Genomic DNA, 17034 nt, shown 5'->3' on the forward strand with positions numbered 1-17034 from the left:
CCATCTTGTTTGCATCAGGCGTGAGGACGCAAATTGCCGTCTGCCTACTTCTATATGCATTTTATCTTCAACATCCTCATTTTGGTCCTTATACAGAACATGCAACTGATACAACAGAACTGTTTTCCAGCATGTCTGAAATACTAGTACTCAGTAATAAACAATCAAATGCAGATGTATTAGGTTCACCTCTGCACACACTGCATGCACCACCACCAGACACTAGTTTAATAAATACAAGCCCTAAAGAGATTGTAAAATTCATCAGGTCACTAAAAAGTAGTAATTCTGTTGGTTATGTTGGTGTTTCTATAAGCTACCTTTGCAATAAATCAATGACTCAGGGGTTACTTCCTGGATTTATCTCTGGATAAATGTTGCATCACAGGAATGTTTTGGTCTACAGTAAGTCGTAAAACAATTAAGAGTTATTGGCATTGAAATACCTGCTTCTACTAGGAGTCTATCGACAGGGTTCATTAAGAAAGCTACAGTCACAAGGCAACTCCTTTGTGGTGCACATGGTTATTTTAGGCCTACATAGAAGATGCTGCTGATCCATAAGTGATACTTATGGTCTAACTGGGTTAATATTTCTATTTGCTCCCCAAGAAGTGTTCCTCAGGAAGAAAAAGGTAGTTTAATTTCTGGTTACTGGTTGTCTTTAACTGCTTTCTGGGCAGTAATCTTTGTCATTTTGCAGTCAAAGTCAGTCCTAGAAAATGACATTTGTCTATCACTCCAGCCTCTAGATTTATTTCAGGGTGTGAGTGATGGGAACAAATTGTGCTGAAGCACCCAATACACGATTCTATACGCAAAATAAAAAGATATGATGATGTGTTCATAACCATGTCTTTTGAACGACCAGTTGAAAATGTTCTGCTGAGTATAGTGACACAGGACTCTAGTAAACACAGAAATTGCCAACATATAAGACTGATGATACATTTCATCACGAAAAAGGGGCACTTGTTTTTATAGTAACTGCAATGAAGGTAGCACTCAAGACTTAAGGATCCTGTTTTCTCGTACATGTTGATTACTAAAAGCCATTTCAATTCACTCAGAAATACCAGTGGAGTAAGAATTTTAATAAAAGTTGGTAGTTAGCATCACAAGTGTAACATAGGTAAGATATGGTGTCACCATGTTGTATTGTATGCCTTTGTGAGTCAAGGAAGACTGGCACCTGTATCAACATAGATTGGAGGCCTCCCTGACGGCATTCCAGTCATGAATGGTGTGTAAATCTAGATCTTAGAAAGCCATACTGAAATGATAAAAGCAAATTTCTTGCTTCCAGACATCAGCAAAGTCTGAACATTTGTTCTAAACTGTTTGCATATATTCACCATTAAACTAACCTGTGTGTAGCTGTCTACAATGTGGGGTATTTCACCAGGTTTCAATATTGGTACAATGATACTTTTTGTCCTTTAAGGGACGAAACACCCTCTCTCAAAATTTTGTTAAAGACGCAATACTTTGTTTGCTATAGTTACTAAGGTTGTGAACATTTCGTTGCGTATGTTATCTGGGCTGGGGATGTATATTTGCATTATGTACGGCCACTGTTGAATTCTCTGTCTGTATAAAGGGGTAATATAGGTCTATCTGTTGGGTGCTCAAGATCAAGTGCTAGATTCCTTTAACATTCAATCATGAGTACAATCTAGGTGAAAATTGGAGGACACAGTAAGCCAACAATAATTCAGCTACATCAAAAGAACTGATATGAAGTTCTCTTTGTTCTAAAATTTCAGGTATATGGCCTGGAAGAGTGAACATTAATGCATTTTAATTTTGTCTACACATGGACGTCTGTTGTATGTGCACCTACTGAAGCAATTTACGTGGCCTGTTCAAAGAATTCCAGAACTTCCTCCGCAAAATCTTCCTATGCTTACCTATTTCTTATTGTCCATCGTCTCCTTCAAAATACCGTTCTCCACAACTGATACACAGCTCCCAATGCCATTTCCACTTCCAGATGCAGTCTCAGTACACCTCTTGCGTGAGTGCGCAAAATGCCGTCTGCAAATTCTCTTTTTTGCCAGGTCTGGAGAGTACAGAGGATGAGGCAGTACAGCAATATCATTTTTTGTGCAATAGTCACGCGCCAACAGGAATGAATGGAGGGAGGCGGGGGGGGGGGGGGGGGGGGGGGGTGTTATCGTGATGCAAGAGCTGTGAATTGTCTCACCACATTTATTTTTGGTTGTTTCCTTCCGACCGGCATCGCAACACATCCCGATAGTACCGCTGATTAACAGTTTGTCCCTGTGGAATGAATTCATGAAGAACTAATCCTTCAAAGTCAAGGAAAAGTATTCAAACTGCTTTGATATTGGACTTGATTTGATGAGCAGTTTTTTGTCTATGAGAACTTGAGAACCTTTCCTGAGCCGTTGTGAAGACAAACTCGGTCTCAACATCATACTCATAGACCCACTTCTTGTCACCAGTTATGATTCTCATTCTCATTTGCATGATCAAAAAGCTCTTCACAGATTGCGAGGCAAAGAGCTATCTGGGCTTGACTCACGAGCCATGGGGCGAACTTGGTGGCAACACAATGCATTCCAATATGCTGTGTCAGGATTTCATAACACGAACCAACTGAAACATTAGATCTTCTGCAATCTTTCAGACAGTCAGTCTTCATCTGGCACAGATAATTTCATTGACGATTCTGTCATGAGCGTTGTCGGTAGATGTCAAAGGGCTTCCTGAACAAAGGTCATCTTTAACTTCCGTTGGCAATTTTTAAACCGTGTGAACCATTCTTAGCACCGAGTATAGCTGAAGCACTCAACACAGTAGGTTCCTGCATCATTTAGTGCGTGTCTGTAATGGTTTTATTAAGCTTCATGCAAAATTTCACACTGACGCATTGCTCCTCTAGCTCTGCCATCTCTAAGTTCGCATACCATGCAACACAATGTTCTACTGAATATAGCATTGAACAATAACTAACAGACGTACAACAATGAGACTTCCGGCAGGTACACATTACACACAGGCATATGCAGGGATGCCAACCACATTTCACTTTAACACACCATTAGCACAAAGTTATGAATGTTACGACATTTTTTGAGCAGACCTCGTATTGTTCACACCAAGTCTACTTTCGTTGTTTGATTAAATTCTGTGCTACTTCTCATAGCCATTAATTTAATTTCATATGATGAGCACAAGGCTGTCACCTTTGTCATAGTAATTCTCTTCACGTGTTTCTGATAGCTTCAACTTTTTTTAAGGCAATGGTGTCTGGAAGAGTAGTGTACTGTTGTTATGCATTGCATGAGTAAATCCACAGTGCAAGCAGAGCACCGTCTTGCTGACGAATCTCGAGGCATGGTGATCCACATACTGTCACTGCAGGAACTTGGCTGATGACATACCCCACTGCTTGTGATGTTACATCAGCACGTGACAAGATACCATGATAGCCTTCTGTCGCCAGGTAGCAAAACACATAAATGGACTCAACGACCCATCCAACGGCAAAAAGTTCAGCAACAGAGTTCAGCAGACATGTGTATTGGGTCAGGCAGCCGCTATGTACTCCTAATCTCAAATGTATGATACAATGGCGAGTCCACAGCTGCTGGCTAAAGTGGATGATTATACAGTCAGTGCGTAAACTTAAGAGCAAACAGCATTTGTGATGAAGGAAGTGGCCCCCATCAGAAGAATTCCACTACCAAAACCCACCTATCTTGCTGTGGCAACCCTCACCACTTGCTGAATAAACTTGCAGCATCTAGGTGATAGAGTGGCTATGCTATTCTGGTAGACCAAATAATGATCCTCCACCTCTCAAAATAGACCACTGAAGCAGCCTGTTACAGTAACTACAATTGATGTTTCTTGCACTATCTCAGCAATGTCCTTCCCTTGAGATACTGTGACATATGCTTCAGAGCAGTATGCTTCTCAAATGGCTTTACTTATGGACCACCAATGTATATTATCAGAATCTCACTGGAGAAGGCATTGTGTCATGCATGCAAGATAAGGACTGTGTAATGTTAAGTTCATTGCAGAAAATGGTGCTAAAAAGCTGTGGAGTTGCTGCTTTCATCCTACAACAGTAAAAACCCATGAGGAGCTGCTCAGCTAGCTAAGACCTACTACCTGCATTCTGACTGCCTCCAGGTGATTCATCCACATCTACATGGATACACTGCAAACCACATTGAAGTGCCTGGGCAGAGGGTTCATCAAACCACCTTCACAATGATTCTCTATTATCAAACACGACACATAAAAACAAACACCTACATCGTTCTGTGCGAGCTCTGACTTTCATTATTTTATTATAATGATCATTTCTCCCTATGTAGGTTGGCATCAAACAAATGTTTTCGCATTTGTAGGAGAAAGTTGCTGATCAAAATTTTGTGAGAAGTTTCTGCCGCAGCGAAAAACAACTTTATTTTAATAATGTCTGCTTTAAATCCTGTATCATGTCAGTGATGCTCTCCGCCCTCATTAATCCTGTCTGGTAAGCAATACTCCAAAAGAGGCTGAGCAAGCATAGTGTAGGCCCTCTTTAGTAGATCTTCTGCATCTTAAGCAGAAGCCAATAAAATGCAGTCTTTGGCTCTTCTTCTGCACAACATTTTCCAAGCGATCCTTCCAACCTAAGTTGTTTGTACGTTTAATTCTAGTATTTAGCTGAATTTACAGCCTCTAGACTTTATTGATTTATCACATAACCGACATTTAATGGATTCCTTTTAGCACTCATGCGGCCGACTTCACATTTTTCATTATTTAGTATTGATTGCCAATTTTTGCACCATACAGATATCTTTTATAAACCATTTTGCAATTGGTTTTGACCATGGATGATGAATACACCCAGCAACATAATGAGGAGCAGTTACTCATGAAACAGTTCTTCCACCTCTGCCTCAAAGAGGTATAAGCTAAAGATCATTACTAAGGTAGGCAGTTGGGCTGTAATGGTTATGGCCTTGAGTGTGTGGTTCAGTAGCACGTGTTGGCTAGAAAGAACAATTATATTGTCTGTCTGAAAACTGAAAAGTAGCAGTGAGCAGCACTTGTGATGAGGGAAGTGGCATCTACCAGAACAATGACAAAACTCCTGCACAGGATGGTTAAGAAGCAACGTACTGTCTAATGTTGTTAATCTCTTTATGTTACCCTTTGTGCCCTCCTGCTTGGTCCTGTATGTTTCAATTCTGGTCTAAGTGCAGCTGGCACTTTATGTTATGGACTCTATTTACTTTCCTAACATATGAGCTGTTTATAGATCAGGCCACTAAAAATTTTATTCTCAGCAGCCAGTTACCAGATAAAAAGTAGTGGTGGTGGTGGTGGTGGTGGTGGTGGTGGTGGTGGTGGTGGTGGTGCAGTATCAGGAGCAGGAAACTGAGGTGTCAAATGCAGCATTACAAGACCTGACAGAACACGGAGGTGTGGCAAGCTATTTGCTGTGTGCAGAGGCATCCCTCTGTAGAAACAAGCTTTTGTAACCTTATTTGTGTACATTTCATATTCTAGCAAACAACTTGAAGGTAAAATAGAGAGGCACAAATTTCAAGTTGTCAGGTAAATGAGGTAATGAAATGGGTCAGCTGTATCAATGAAACAACATACTGCATAAATAATGGTTCTGTATTCCACAAACCTCTCCAAGAAGTTATCTTCTATAGACTGCTCTATACTGCATAACAATTTCTCACAAGAATAAACTATTCACAAAGAAAGGAAAACAATGTCCCATCAACAATGAGGTCACTAATGACAGCGCACAACCTTGGGTTGGGGAAGGATGGAGAAGGGAACTGGCTGTGCCCTTTTCAAAGGAAACATTCTGGCATTTGCTTTAAGCAGTTTAGAGACACAAAGAAAACCCTAATTTTGGAGCCAGATAGCTGAATGTGGATTCAGTGTGTTACTGCTGTCGCTTTACTTTGTACTCATAATCCAACGTCAAGAACACAAGGGAGTTCTTAAAGAAAGTAATGACTCCAACAGCGCAGCAAAGAAATTAAATATCATTATCCAAAATGTCACTGGATAAGCAACAAATTATTTTAACTGGCTCTGATACTCAAAAAGATATCATGATACTCTGATAATAGCAGGAAACAGTGTAACTAACTATTATGTACTCTAATATAACAACATGATTAAGCCAGTTTAACAAATAACAAAGCATGTAAATAAGTTAATAATGAATAAAACATGAAAATAAAGGAAGATTTGTTAGAAACAGTTTTCAAGTGCTCATACATACCTTAAGAAACATAAACCTCTCTTTATTTCGCTCAAATTCCATCTCTTGGTTCTTCTGAAGGGCATCATCCCTAGAAAATAATAAACTAATAACAAATGTGGAACATTCCATTCTTCTTCTTCTTCTTCTTCTTCTTCTTCTTCTTAAATAATAGTCTTGTGGTGCCACATCAAACAGAAATGACACTGAGCTTAGGGACTATTCCTGTACGCCCAGGACCACAACTAACGAATAAAAGAATATTCTTTGCTTCTGGCACTAAAGGGGTGTGTAAAAATGAAAAATGAAATTTCGTGTGGCTAGGGCCTCCAGTTGGGTAGACATGTCGTCTAGTGCAAGTCTTTTGAGTGGACACCACTTCGGAGACTTGGGTGTTGATGGGGCTGACATGACGGTGATGAAGACAACGCTATACCCTGTCCCTGAGTGGAGAGAATCTCCAGCCCAGCTAGGAGATAAACCTGGACCCCTTTGCATCCTATTCCGTCACAATGACCATTCAGCTATTAAGGAGGACAGGGTGTAATTTAAAACCCAGATCTAGGAAGAGGAGGATTGGGATTTAACATTCCATTGATGAGGTAATTAAATATCCCTGCATTTGCCTTAAAATTCTAAGCAAATAAAAAACCTAAATCATGCGGTTTTACAGCAGAGCTTAACAAAACAATCCACTGACTGTCAGTGTTAGCACTCACACTCGCTCAGGTTCTTGCTCGCAAGAATAGCAGAACAATTGTAGTGTGATGGTGAGTGAGGGAAATGTGTACGCATCATGTGGCTGTGACAACACTTGAAAAGTGCCAACTGTGAAATCAAACGGGATCAGTTTTGGCAGCAATGCCATCTAATAGCAGCACTAGTGTGTAAGCACTGTGTAACACAACAATGTCTTCATGTTTCAATCTACAGTGCGAGGAATCTAACCATTTTACACAAAAAGATGGGTTCACAAAATGCTTACAAGGGAAACTCCCCAGCGCACCCCTTACATTCACTGGTAAAATGGTCCAGTGGATAACCCATCAAAAACTAAACACAGATAAAGTATGAAAAGAAGAATGTGGTGCACTGAACTGTAAGAAAATAATGATGATGATGATGAGTAGTAGTAGTAGTAGTAGTAGTAGTAGTAGTAGTAGTAGTAGTTTGTGGGGTACTCAGCTGTGTGGTTATCAGCACCCATACAAATTCCCAATCTTTACACAGTCCAATTCCACCACTTTCACGAATGATGACAAGAACACAAACACCTGGTCCCCGGGCAAAGAAAATCTCCAATCCGGCCAGGAATCTAACCCGGGATCCCGTTATGTAGAAAGAAAACAAAAAAAATAAAAATTGTAAGCAGAATAGAAACAGCGAATGTTCCAAGCTCAAGATGTGCCACATCGAGCAATTTCCAAGAACCACAATGTCCTTGTTGTGTGGTCACGGTGTTGGACTGCAAAGCGGGAGATTTGTGTTCAAATCTCCCTCATGCCCCCTCCCCCCCCCCTTTTTCCACAAATTTATGAACCGTCCATCTGGTCATTGATTGTGTTTTCCCTCTGTAGTTTTGGAAATTATCAAACTATAAATCGGCTATAGAATATGTGTCATGTGGAAAGAATATATTACCATTGCAAGTAAATGTGATGAATAGTGAGAGCAAGCGAAATGTCGCATTGATCTCTCGCAATACGAAAACTACAAATAAACAGGTGTGACTTATGTTACAACGAAGGAATTTAAGAGTCGAACTTCCAAAACTGAGTGCAAGAGGCATAACATGTTGTACTCGTGTAGAACAAATAGGAGGTACGTACATCTGGAGGACCCTTTGTTACACATCTATGTGGCAAACGGACAATACACCACGATACAGACAGAAATTTGAATACAGGTAGAAGTTTCATGTTGTACAACTATCATACGTGATAATCACGTGTCCCACATACGTTATGACACATGATGTTCAGAACCACCTTGCAAAATCTTTTTGAAGGATTTTGTTGCATAGCCTATTCTTTAGTGTTCTAGGAACAAATTTAAGGAAATTGTAGAAAAGGTAAGTTTGTCACGGTAGTTTTTAATTTAAGCATCTACAGAGTGCCAGTCATGTTGAAAAACCTTATCAGGATTTGTAATGCAGCTGAATGAAAATTAAAAAATCTTTGCATACCAGTTCACTCCGATATGCCACTTTAAGTATCTCCAATGTGAAAAACAACATAATGCCATTCCAGATTTCTCCAGGCATTTGTCTCAGCATTGGTTTCCTTGTTTACATAAGTCTCCATCCCTATTCCCATTAGAAATACAGCTCCACAACGTCATGTTAGTCAGCTTGTCCACCACACTTCATTGAATGCTTGGCTGTGTGCATTACAAATATTATAATTGAAAATGTATGCATTAAAGGTCTTAACTTTGTCATGTGCTACCCAGAGCTTGCATGCATTTAAAGGCACAGTCAAGAATTAATAAACTCAACTAAAACACCTACTTGCTCCTGGCTGGAGATGGCTGCTGGTTCTCTCAAGACCTGCAATGTCACATGCCGTGACAAACGCACCATAGCCTGTCTTTCTCGTAGGCTTCAATCCTACTCCATGCGAAGCTGGAGGAGATACAGGGCTGGCTGCTTGCAGACACTTGTTCAGTCTGCTCATGGAGCATGTTTTCTGTGAAGTCCTGATTTACACTCCGCTTCAACCCAAACATTAAACCAGTGAAGGGAAGTAAAGATGAAGGCAGACATGTCAGAAATTGAGAGACCAAAGGATGCTGCATTATTAAGTAATGTAATTGGCTCGGTTCAAGCATATCGAAAGGAGGGATACAGTAAGGAGTTATGAGATACAGAAAAAAAAGTAAAAACAAATTCCAACAAGAATAACCCAAAATATTAAATAAACTAACAAAGTAAAATGATGCTTTGTGACTTTGGGGACGGGCAAAGGAATAGTGGGAAAAAAATGAAGTAGGGGAAAATTACAAGAAAGGTTGACATCCAGGCTGGAGAGTGAAGCTGATAGGATGAACTGTTGGCATGCAAGTTTCCATCTCCATGGTTCAGGTAAATTAGTGAAGTATTGAAGGATCAAACTATGTGGGCTTCTGTCCACTGGGAGGATTTGAAGTGCTATGCTTCCAGAATACAGATGTCACAGGACTCGGCTGGAATGGTGTCTGAGGTATGAGCTGTTTTTAAGGATGGACTGCTAAACAAATACTGAAAGTCTGTTATTTTTGGAACGTTAATTGAAAACCTAACATTCAGTCACTATTTCCACAAATATAAGTACTAATCTAAAACCAAGATTGTAGAACCACTAGTTCAAACCATACATGTGACATCTAGCTATAGGGACTCCCTGTGTGTGTGTGTGTGTGTGTGTGTGTGTGTGTGTGTGTGTGTGTGAGAGAGAGAGAGAGAGAGAGAGAGAGAGAGAGAGAGAGAGAGAGAGAGAGAGAGAGAGAGGGGGGGGGGGGGGGGAGAGTCCCTTAGAAAGGTAATGACTGAATGAATCCAATATTACAAGTGCTGATGTATAACTATTTTGCCTCTTGTCAGTATGCAATAAATTTATTTCCAAGTGAACTAAATTGCTTGTGTTCCATCACATCATTTGTCTCTTTACGGAAATGGAGACAAAGTTAATACTAAGTCAAGCACTAGTCTCTCTCTCTATCTCTATTTCTCTCAGGCAATCAGGCTGAAAAGTCTGAATCAATCTACATTTTTGAAATATCATTGAGAACTGGAAGATACTGACGAAAGGACTAAATGAAAACAAAAATCTAAGCCATTCCTTTAATAGTAATAATTCTGTGTGCCCACTAACGTGGTGCATGCCTTTCAATTGAATGCCACTTCGGCAACTTGCATGTCCCTAACCTAACCAAGTTACCAACTGGGCAATTGGGGAAAGAGTTCCGACAGTTTAACATGGAACCTGAACCATTTGTCATTTTTGGCGACCAGGCCTAACATCCCTTTAATGACGATGAGATTCACAAAATAAAAAAAATAGCTAAGGCTGAAGGAAATGATGGAATTTATCCCCAATTTGTTAAAAATCTGGTCCTGCGAGACAGAAAATAGCTCACATAATTCTACTCAATTTAAAAAGAGATCAAACATTAGCAATTCTAAAACCAGCTAACTCCACAAGTTAGTGTCCCACTGCATTGCTCAGTATACAGGATGAAGAAAAAATCCAGCACTTGGCTGTGGACATGTAATTCCTGATACCAATTTAAGACAAAAGGTTGCCTAGCAAAACCTAGTTCCGCAAATAGGTTTGATAGAAATTTGAGCCCTATGTCAGAGCTGTCGCATTAGGTCAGCGAGAAAAAGTAATGCCGTGTGGGACAAATATGCAGACTCGCCAATATTCGAGTCACATTTATACCAAACTTTTTTTAAATATATTATTCAGTTAAAGCTTCAAATTGTATACAACTTACACCTCCACAGTGCAGTATTTTTTCTGTTAATGTTAATGTTCCCTTTATTTAAACATTAACACATAACATGAACTATTCATGGACGTAAATGACTAATTGTTCATCCTTGACACAAATGAATCCAACAGAAAATAATAATGGATCCCATGAGGGTGGGGGAAAAAAAAAAGAAAAAAAGAAAAAGAAAAAGAGCCACAGTAGGTAAGCTGCACTATATTGCACTTTACACTATGCACAATAATTCCATTCTGTATGTTTAACATCCAGGCTTACCTTCACAGAGCTGGTACATGCAAAGAAGATGTTCAAGGCAACAACCTCACATTTGCAAACACTTCGCCACTAGCTGGATCATACTTTGCTGGACCCTACGCAACACACCTGCATCCACCATTGCCAAAGTCGAATGCACGCAAGCTATTAGGTCATGTACATCCACGGGTGGAGTACTATAATCTTGTTCCGTTAACTGTCTCCACAAATAAAAATCTAGTGGATTGAGGTCCGTGGAACATGTAGGCCTGAGCACTAGACCCCCACGACCAATCCACTACCCTGGAAACACTTCACTTAAATAGTTATGCACATTCCTTCCCAAGTGCGGCAGTGCACCATCATGCTGAAACAATAGCTGACACTGGACAGCAACTGGAATGTTTTTTAATGTGTCAGGCAAAGTATTGGAAAGAAACATACGATACAGGGGCACATTAAATTTGTCCAGCGATTGGTAAGGGCCCAAAAGTACTACTCCCACAATTCCAGCACACAGATTTATGCTAAAGAGTGTCTGGAAGCCACGTTTACGGGTGACATGCGTTCTGTCCGACAAATAATGTCTGTCATGGAGGTTGAAAAATCCCTTCACAAGTGAACCTAAAATCTTGAGCCCATGTCATGTTACTTATAAAATGTCCCTTATCTTCCACTTGGTACAAAAGCCATTCACAAACCCGAACTGATCAAATGAGGTCCTCTGGCCACTGATGTTAACACAACGATGTGGCAGTAGTTCGTTGTGTAACACTTCAACAACCAGTCTTTGAGATAACTGGAACTGTCTTGTATTATCATGAGTGCTTCACATAGGTGATTGGCGAACAGTTTCAAGAATAGTGTCCTCTGTTGTTGCGTACGTCTAGTCCTTGGACGACCTCTATTACTTATGGATGAAGATCAACAGCCCCCAAGATATTGCTCCAGGCAATAAAAAAACATTCTTATGGGGATGGTTCCTTTGAGGGTATTGTGCAGCATATGCATGAGCAGCAGCAGCGTATCAGATGCACCCAGCACCAAATGCATGTTGACATATTCATTGTTTGTGAACTCCATGGGGAATCTGCCCTACATGAACTTGACTGGACCAGTTACAGTTGTGTATTGCATGGTTAATAGACACATATGTGCAGTTTAATAGATCCCTCTATCATGTGGTAGGCTATTATTGTCATATGAAGAAATTATGTCCTTACAATGATGAGAACTAGGCAACGTATGTATAAAAAAATAAAAAAGGAACCTTACGAGGAGTTGAACCATAGCTCAATGGTGGATGTGGGTTTGATATCCCAGCAGTCTACTCAGCGAGCTATGGTGTTAGTATAGTTGTGTGGAGTGAGACATGTTCCTCTGTATGTTCCAAAGTGCTGCAGGATTTGACAGTATTGCCAGCTCCTCATTTTCGTACACGTGTTTTCAAAATCCACCTAATTTGATTTTGTTATATTAACTTTTGTCTTGAGTCTGGATGGCAGATCACATACCGACCTCCAAGAATAGCATTTTTCTTGACCCAGTATACTATAATCTATTATAATTGTTAATTTTCAACAACGTATACATTTATTGACTATTGTATTGTCATATCATGCTGGATTCAGATCAAACCACAATGGTTGTGAGCAAGTATTAGCTGTAACTTCATTTAGTGACATTGACTTCCGAAGAGGCCAGAAAGCTTTTGTCCCTTTTGTTGACTTAAATGAAGCGTATGGAGTTGCATAGCAAGACACTACTATTTAAGCTGAAATGAACCATATGCTGAGCTAAGCTCATTGAACTATGGGGACCAGGGGGTGGGGTCTATGCCTAAAAACTAAATGAAGTCAATTATTCAGAATCACAGTAGGAAAAAAATACATGCAAAATGGGCCACCCAAAGATCGTGTTGGTTCTCCAGTTCTTCATTTTTTACACAAGTAACATGCTACTAGCAACAACAACTTAAAAGGTTTGATTTGGAGATTTTGTTGTTCTAAGCACAGAAAGTAAATTTTTTGAAGGGGAAGAAACACTATAATGATCTAGATTAGTTAAATACACATTATAAACAGTAAGGACGGATACCAATCCTCATAAAAACACAAGCAGGCATATTCCATCTAAATAAGAAGCTCGTTGCCATGAAGCTACATGACTTATTTAATGCAATACCACGAGATCTCATACAAAAGAGGGGACCAAATGGAGCAAGAGATCTAACCAATCAGTTCCAGAATGAGATTTTCACTCTGCAGCGGAGAGTGCGCTGATATGAAACTTCCTGGCAGATTAAAACTGTGTGCGCGACAGAGACTCGAACTCGGGACCTTTGCACACAGTTTTAATCTACCAGGAAGTTTCATAACCAATCAGTTGCTAGAAATTCTCCAATAAATATAAAATCATTTCGCATCTTCGACATACAAGTAAGTTTAAACGTAGAAAGCCTGTACTGGATCTCCTTAGCTCCCTTTAACCTGCTCATCATAATTTAAGAAAGTGCTAGGGAGCTAATTGGACACAGTTTGGTGGACAAGGCCTGGAGAATCAAATTGACCCAACAATATACCCTGAAGATGTACTGCTGCCAAGAAACCTCTCGAGATGCCTCAAACAAAATCACATCACAACCAGGGGAGCAAAATGCCAAATACACCTTTAAATGTGGGATACTGTACACAGCTTGGAGCAAATGGTAGAACACATTATTAGTCAATACATGATAAAGTGACTTCAAGGGTGCTGTAAATTTTCCTTAAAGCCTTTCCAAACACTACTGAATTATTATGTTCCCTGGTCATGGAGCTCTAATACAATTATGGCATTATTAATGCCCCTAAATGTTCACTTGCTGTAGTTTTATATTAATTTGTTAATATTTTTGTATGTTTGTTTTATATCGCATTTTTTCTCTCAGACAGTGTGTAAAAATATTATGAAAAGGAAAGTTGCCACTCATCATGAAGTGGAGATGCCAAGTCACAGATAGGCCCAACAAAAAGACTGCCACAAATAAACGTTTGGCCAGTAAGGTCTTTGTCAAAAACAGACGGCGCACACACACACACACACACACACACACACACACACACACACACACACAACACGACTGCAGTCTCAGGCAACTGTAGCCACACTGCGAGCAGTATCAGCAGCAGCAGCAGCAAGGAGGTTGGAGCAGGGGGGGGAGGTATAGTAAGGTAGGGGTTTTTTTTTTTTTTTTTTTTTTTTTTTTTTGGTAGGGTTTAAGGGCGCTCAACTGCTGAGGTCATTAGCGCCCAGTCACTGGTGTTAGAGCACAAGGAACCTGCTAAAACTCAAGGGGATGGGGGGACATCAAAAGGACCTGACAAAGATGCAGATGAAATAAGTAAAAAGGTTAGATGTCTTTGGTCAAGCCAGTTAAAGTTATAAAACGCAGAAGACGAGCAGCTGCTCGAGCGTCATCAGCTAGAACATCCGGTAAGGTAGATGGCAGGGACAGGACAACACGAAATTGACTAAAACGGGGACACGACAATAAAACATGGCGCACCGTTAATGCCTGACCACAAGGGCACTGCGGGGCTGGGTCACCAGAGAGCAGGTAGCGGTGGCTAAACCGGCAATGCCCAATCCGCAACCTGGTCAGAAGGACCTCCTCGCGCCGAGATGGTCGGGAGGAAGTTGTCCAAGCAGTTGGGAGCGGTTTGACTGCCTGGAGCTTGTTTCCTTGGAGGGATGACCAAGCATCCCACCACAAGGACACAAGCCTCTTACATACAGCCCCACAAACGTCAGATGACGGGACACAATGGGAGGCTGGCCGAGGCTGGAGGACTGCAGCCTTGGCTGCAGCATCCGCAGCCTCATTCCCAGGCACTCCTACATGTCCGGGGACCCACAGAAAGCTGACAGAACCGCCATTATCGGCGAAACAATGGAGGGACTGCTGTATTCGTTGAATCAAGGGATGGACTGGATAGGGAGCTCCAAGGCTCTGAAGAGCACTGAGTGAGTCAGTGCAGAGGACATACGATGAATGGCGGTGGCGGCGGGCATACTGAATGGCCTGATGGAGAGCAAAAAGCTCGGCCGTAAAGCTGGAACATTGGTCAAGGAGCCGGTATTTAAAGGTGGCGGTCCCGACGACAAAGGCACAGCCGACACCATCGTCAGTTTTGGAGCCATCGGTGTAAATAAAGGTGTGACCAGCAAGTCGAGCACGAAGTTCGACAAACCGTGAGCAATACACTGCAGCCGGAGTACCCTCCTTCGGGAGTGAGCTGAGGTCGAGATAAATACGAACCGGAGCCTGGAGCCAAGGTGGTGTCGGGCTCTCACCCTCTCTGAAGGTGGTAGGGAGGGCAAAATCCAATTGTCGAAGCAGGCGACGGAAGCGGACTCCGGGGGGCAGCAGGGCAGACACATATAACCCATACTGACGGTCGAGAGAATCAGCGAAGAAGGACTTGTAAGAGGGGTGGTCGGGCATAGACAACAGCCGGCAGGCATACCGACACAGCAGTATGTCGCGCCGGTAGGTCAACGGTAACTCGGCAGCTTCAGCGTAAAGACTCTCGACAGGACTAGTGTAGAAGGCTCCGGTCGCAAGACGTATCCCCCGATGGTGGATGGAGTTGAGCCAGCGTAAGAGGGATGGCCGAGCGGACGAGTAGACGAAGCTCCCATAATCCAGCTTCGATCGGACTATGGACCGATACAAGCGAAGCAGGACAGTGCGATCCGCTCCCCAAGATGAACCGCTAAGAACTCTGAGGACATTAAGGGAACGTGTACAACGGGCCGCCAAATAAGAGACATGTGGAGACCAACACAGTTTCCGGTCCAACGTGAGCCCTAGAAACTTAGTTGTGTCCACGAATGGGAGAACAACGGGACCGAGATGTAAGGATGGCGGAAGGAACGCTTTATATCGCCAAAAGTTGATACAAACCGTCTTCTCTTCAGAGAACCGGAAGCCATTTGCCACGCTCCATGAGTAGAGGCTGTCTAGACAACGCTGGAGGCAGCGCTCCAGGAGGCATGTTCTCTGGGCACTGCAGTAGATCGCGAAGTCATCGACAAAGAGAGAGCCTGAGACATTAGGTGGAATGCAATCCATAATTGGATTGATCGCGATGGCAAAAAGGGCTACGCTCAAGACGGAGCCCTGAGGCACTCCGTTCTCCTGGAGGAAGACGTCGGACAATACTGAGCCCACACGTACCCTAAACTTTCGATCCGTTAAAAAGGAATCAATAAAAAGGGGCAGACGACCACGTAGGCCCCACTTGTGCATAGTGCGGAGGATACCTCCTCTCCAACAGGTATCATAAGCCTTCTCCAAGTCGAAGAACACGGCTACCGTTTGGCGCCTTCGCAAAAAGTTGTTCATGATGAATGTCGACAAGGTCACAAGGTGGTCAACAGCGGAGCGGCGGCGACGAAAGCCGCATTGGACATTAGTAAGTAGTCGTCGAGATTCAAGAATCCAAACTAACCGAGCATTAACCATGCGCTCCATCACCTTACAGACACAGCTTGTAAGAGAAATGGGGCGGTAACTAGAAGGAATGTGTCTATCCTTCCCGGGTTTGGGTATAGGAACAACAACGGCGTCACGCCAACGCATGGGGACCTGACCTTCGGTCCAGACGCGATTGTAGGTACGAAGAAGGAAGCTTTTGCCCGCCGGAGAAAGGTGTGCCAGCATCTGAACGTGAATGGCATCTGGCCCCGGAGCAGAGGACCGGGACAGTGCAAGCGCACGTTCGAGTTCCCGCATAGTAAAGGGGGCATTGTAAGTCTCCAGATTCAGCGAGTGGAAGGAAGGTCGCCGAGCCTCTCCTGCCTCTTTCCTGGGAAGGAAGGCAGGATGGTAATGGGCGGAGCTTGAAACCTCCGCGAAAAAGCGGCCAAAGGCGTTGGAGACAGCCACAGGATCAACAAGGACCTCATTACCTGAGGTCAGGCCAGGTACTGAGGAGTGGGCCTTAATGCCCGACAGCCGGCGCAGGCTACCCCAAACAACGGAAGAGGGAGTAAAACTGGTA

General features: G+C 42.3%; 1 protein-coding gene across 1 annotated transcript in view; it reads right to left on the reverse strand.

Moving 5' to 3' along the window:
- LOC124614011 (cytoplasmic aconitate hydratase-like) overlaps nt 1–17034 on the reverse strand; it is a 321152-nt gene that overhangs the window by 191320 nt on the left and 112798 nt on the right. Inside the window, exon 5 of the mRNA XM_047142827.1 lies at nt 6281–6350. Coding sequence (XP_046998783.1) covers nt 6281–6350 — 70 coding nt within the window. The remainder of the gene's footprint in view (nt 1–6280; nt 6351–17034) is intronic.

Source organism: Schistocerca americana, chromosome 4 (genome assembly GCF_021461395.2).
Source record: "Schistocerca americana isolate TAMUIC-IGC-003095 chromosome 4, iqSchAmer2.1, whole genome shotgun sequence".
NCBI classification, from domain to species: Eukaryota; Metazoa; Arthropoda; class Insecta; order Orthoptera; family Acrididae; genus Schistocerca; species Schistocerca americana.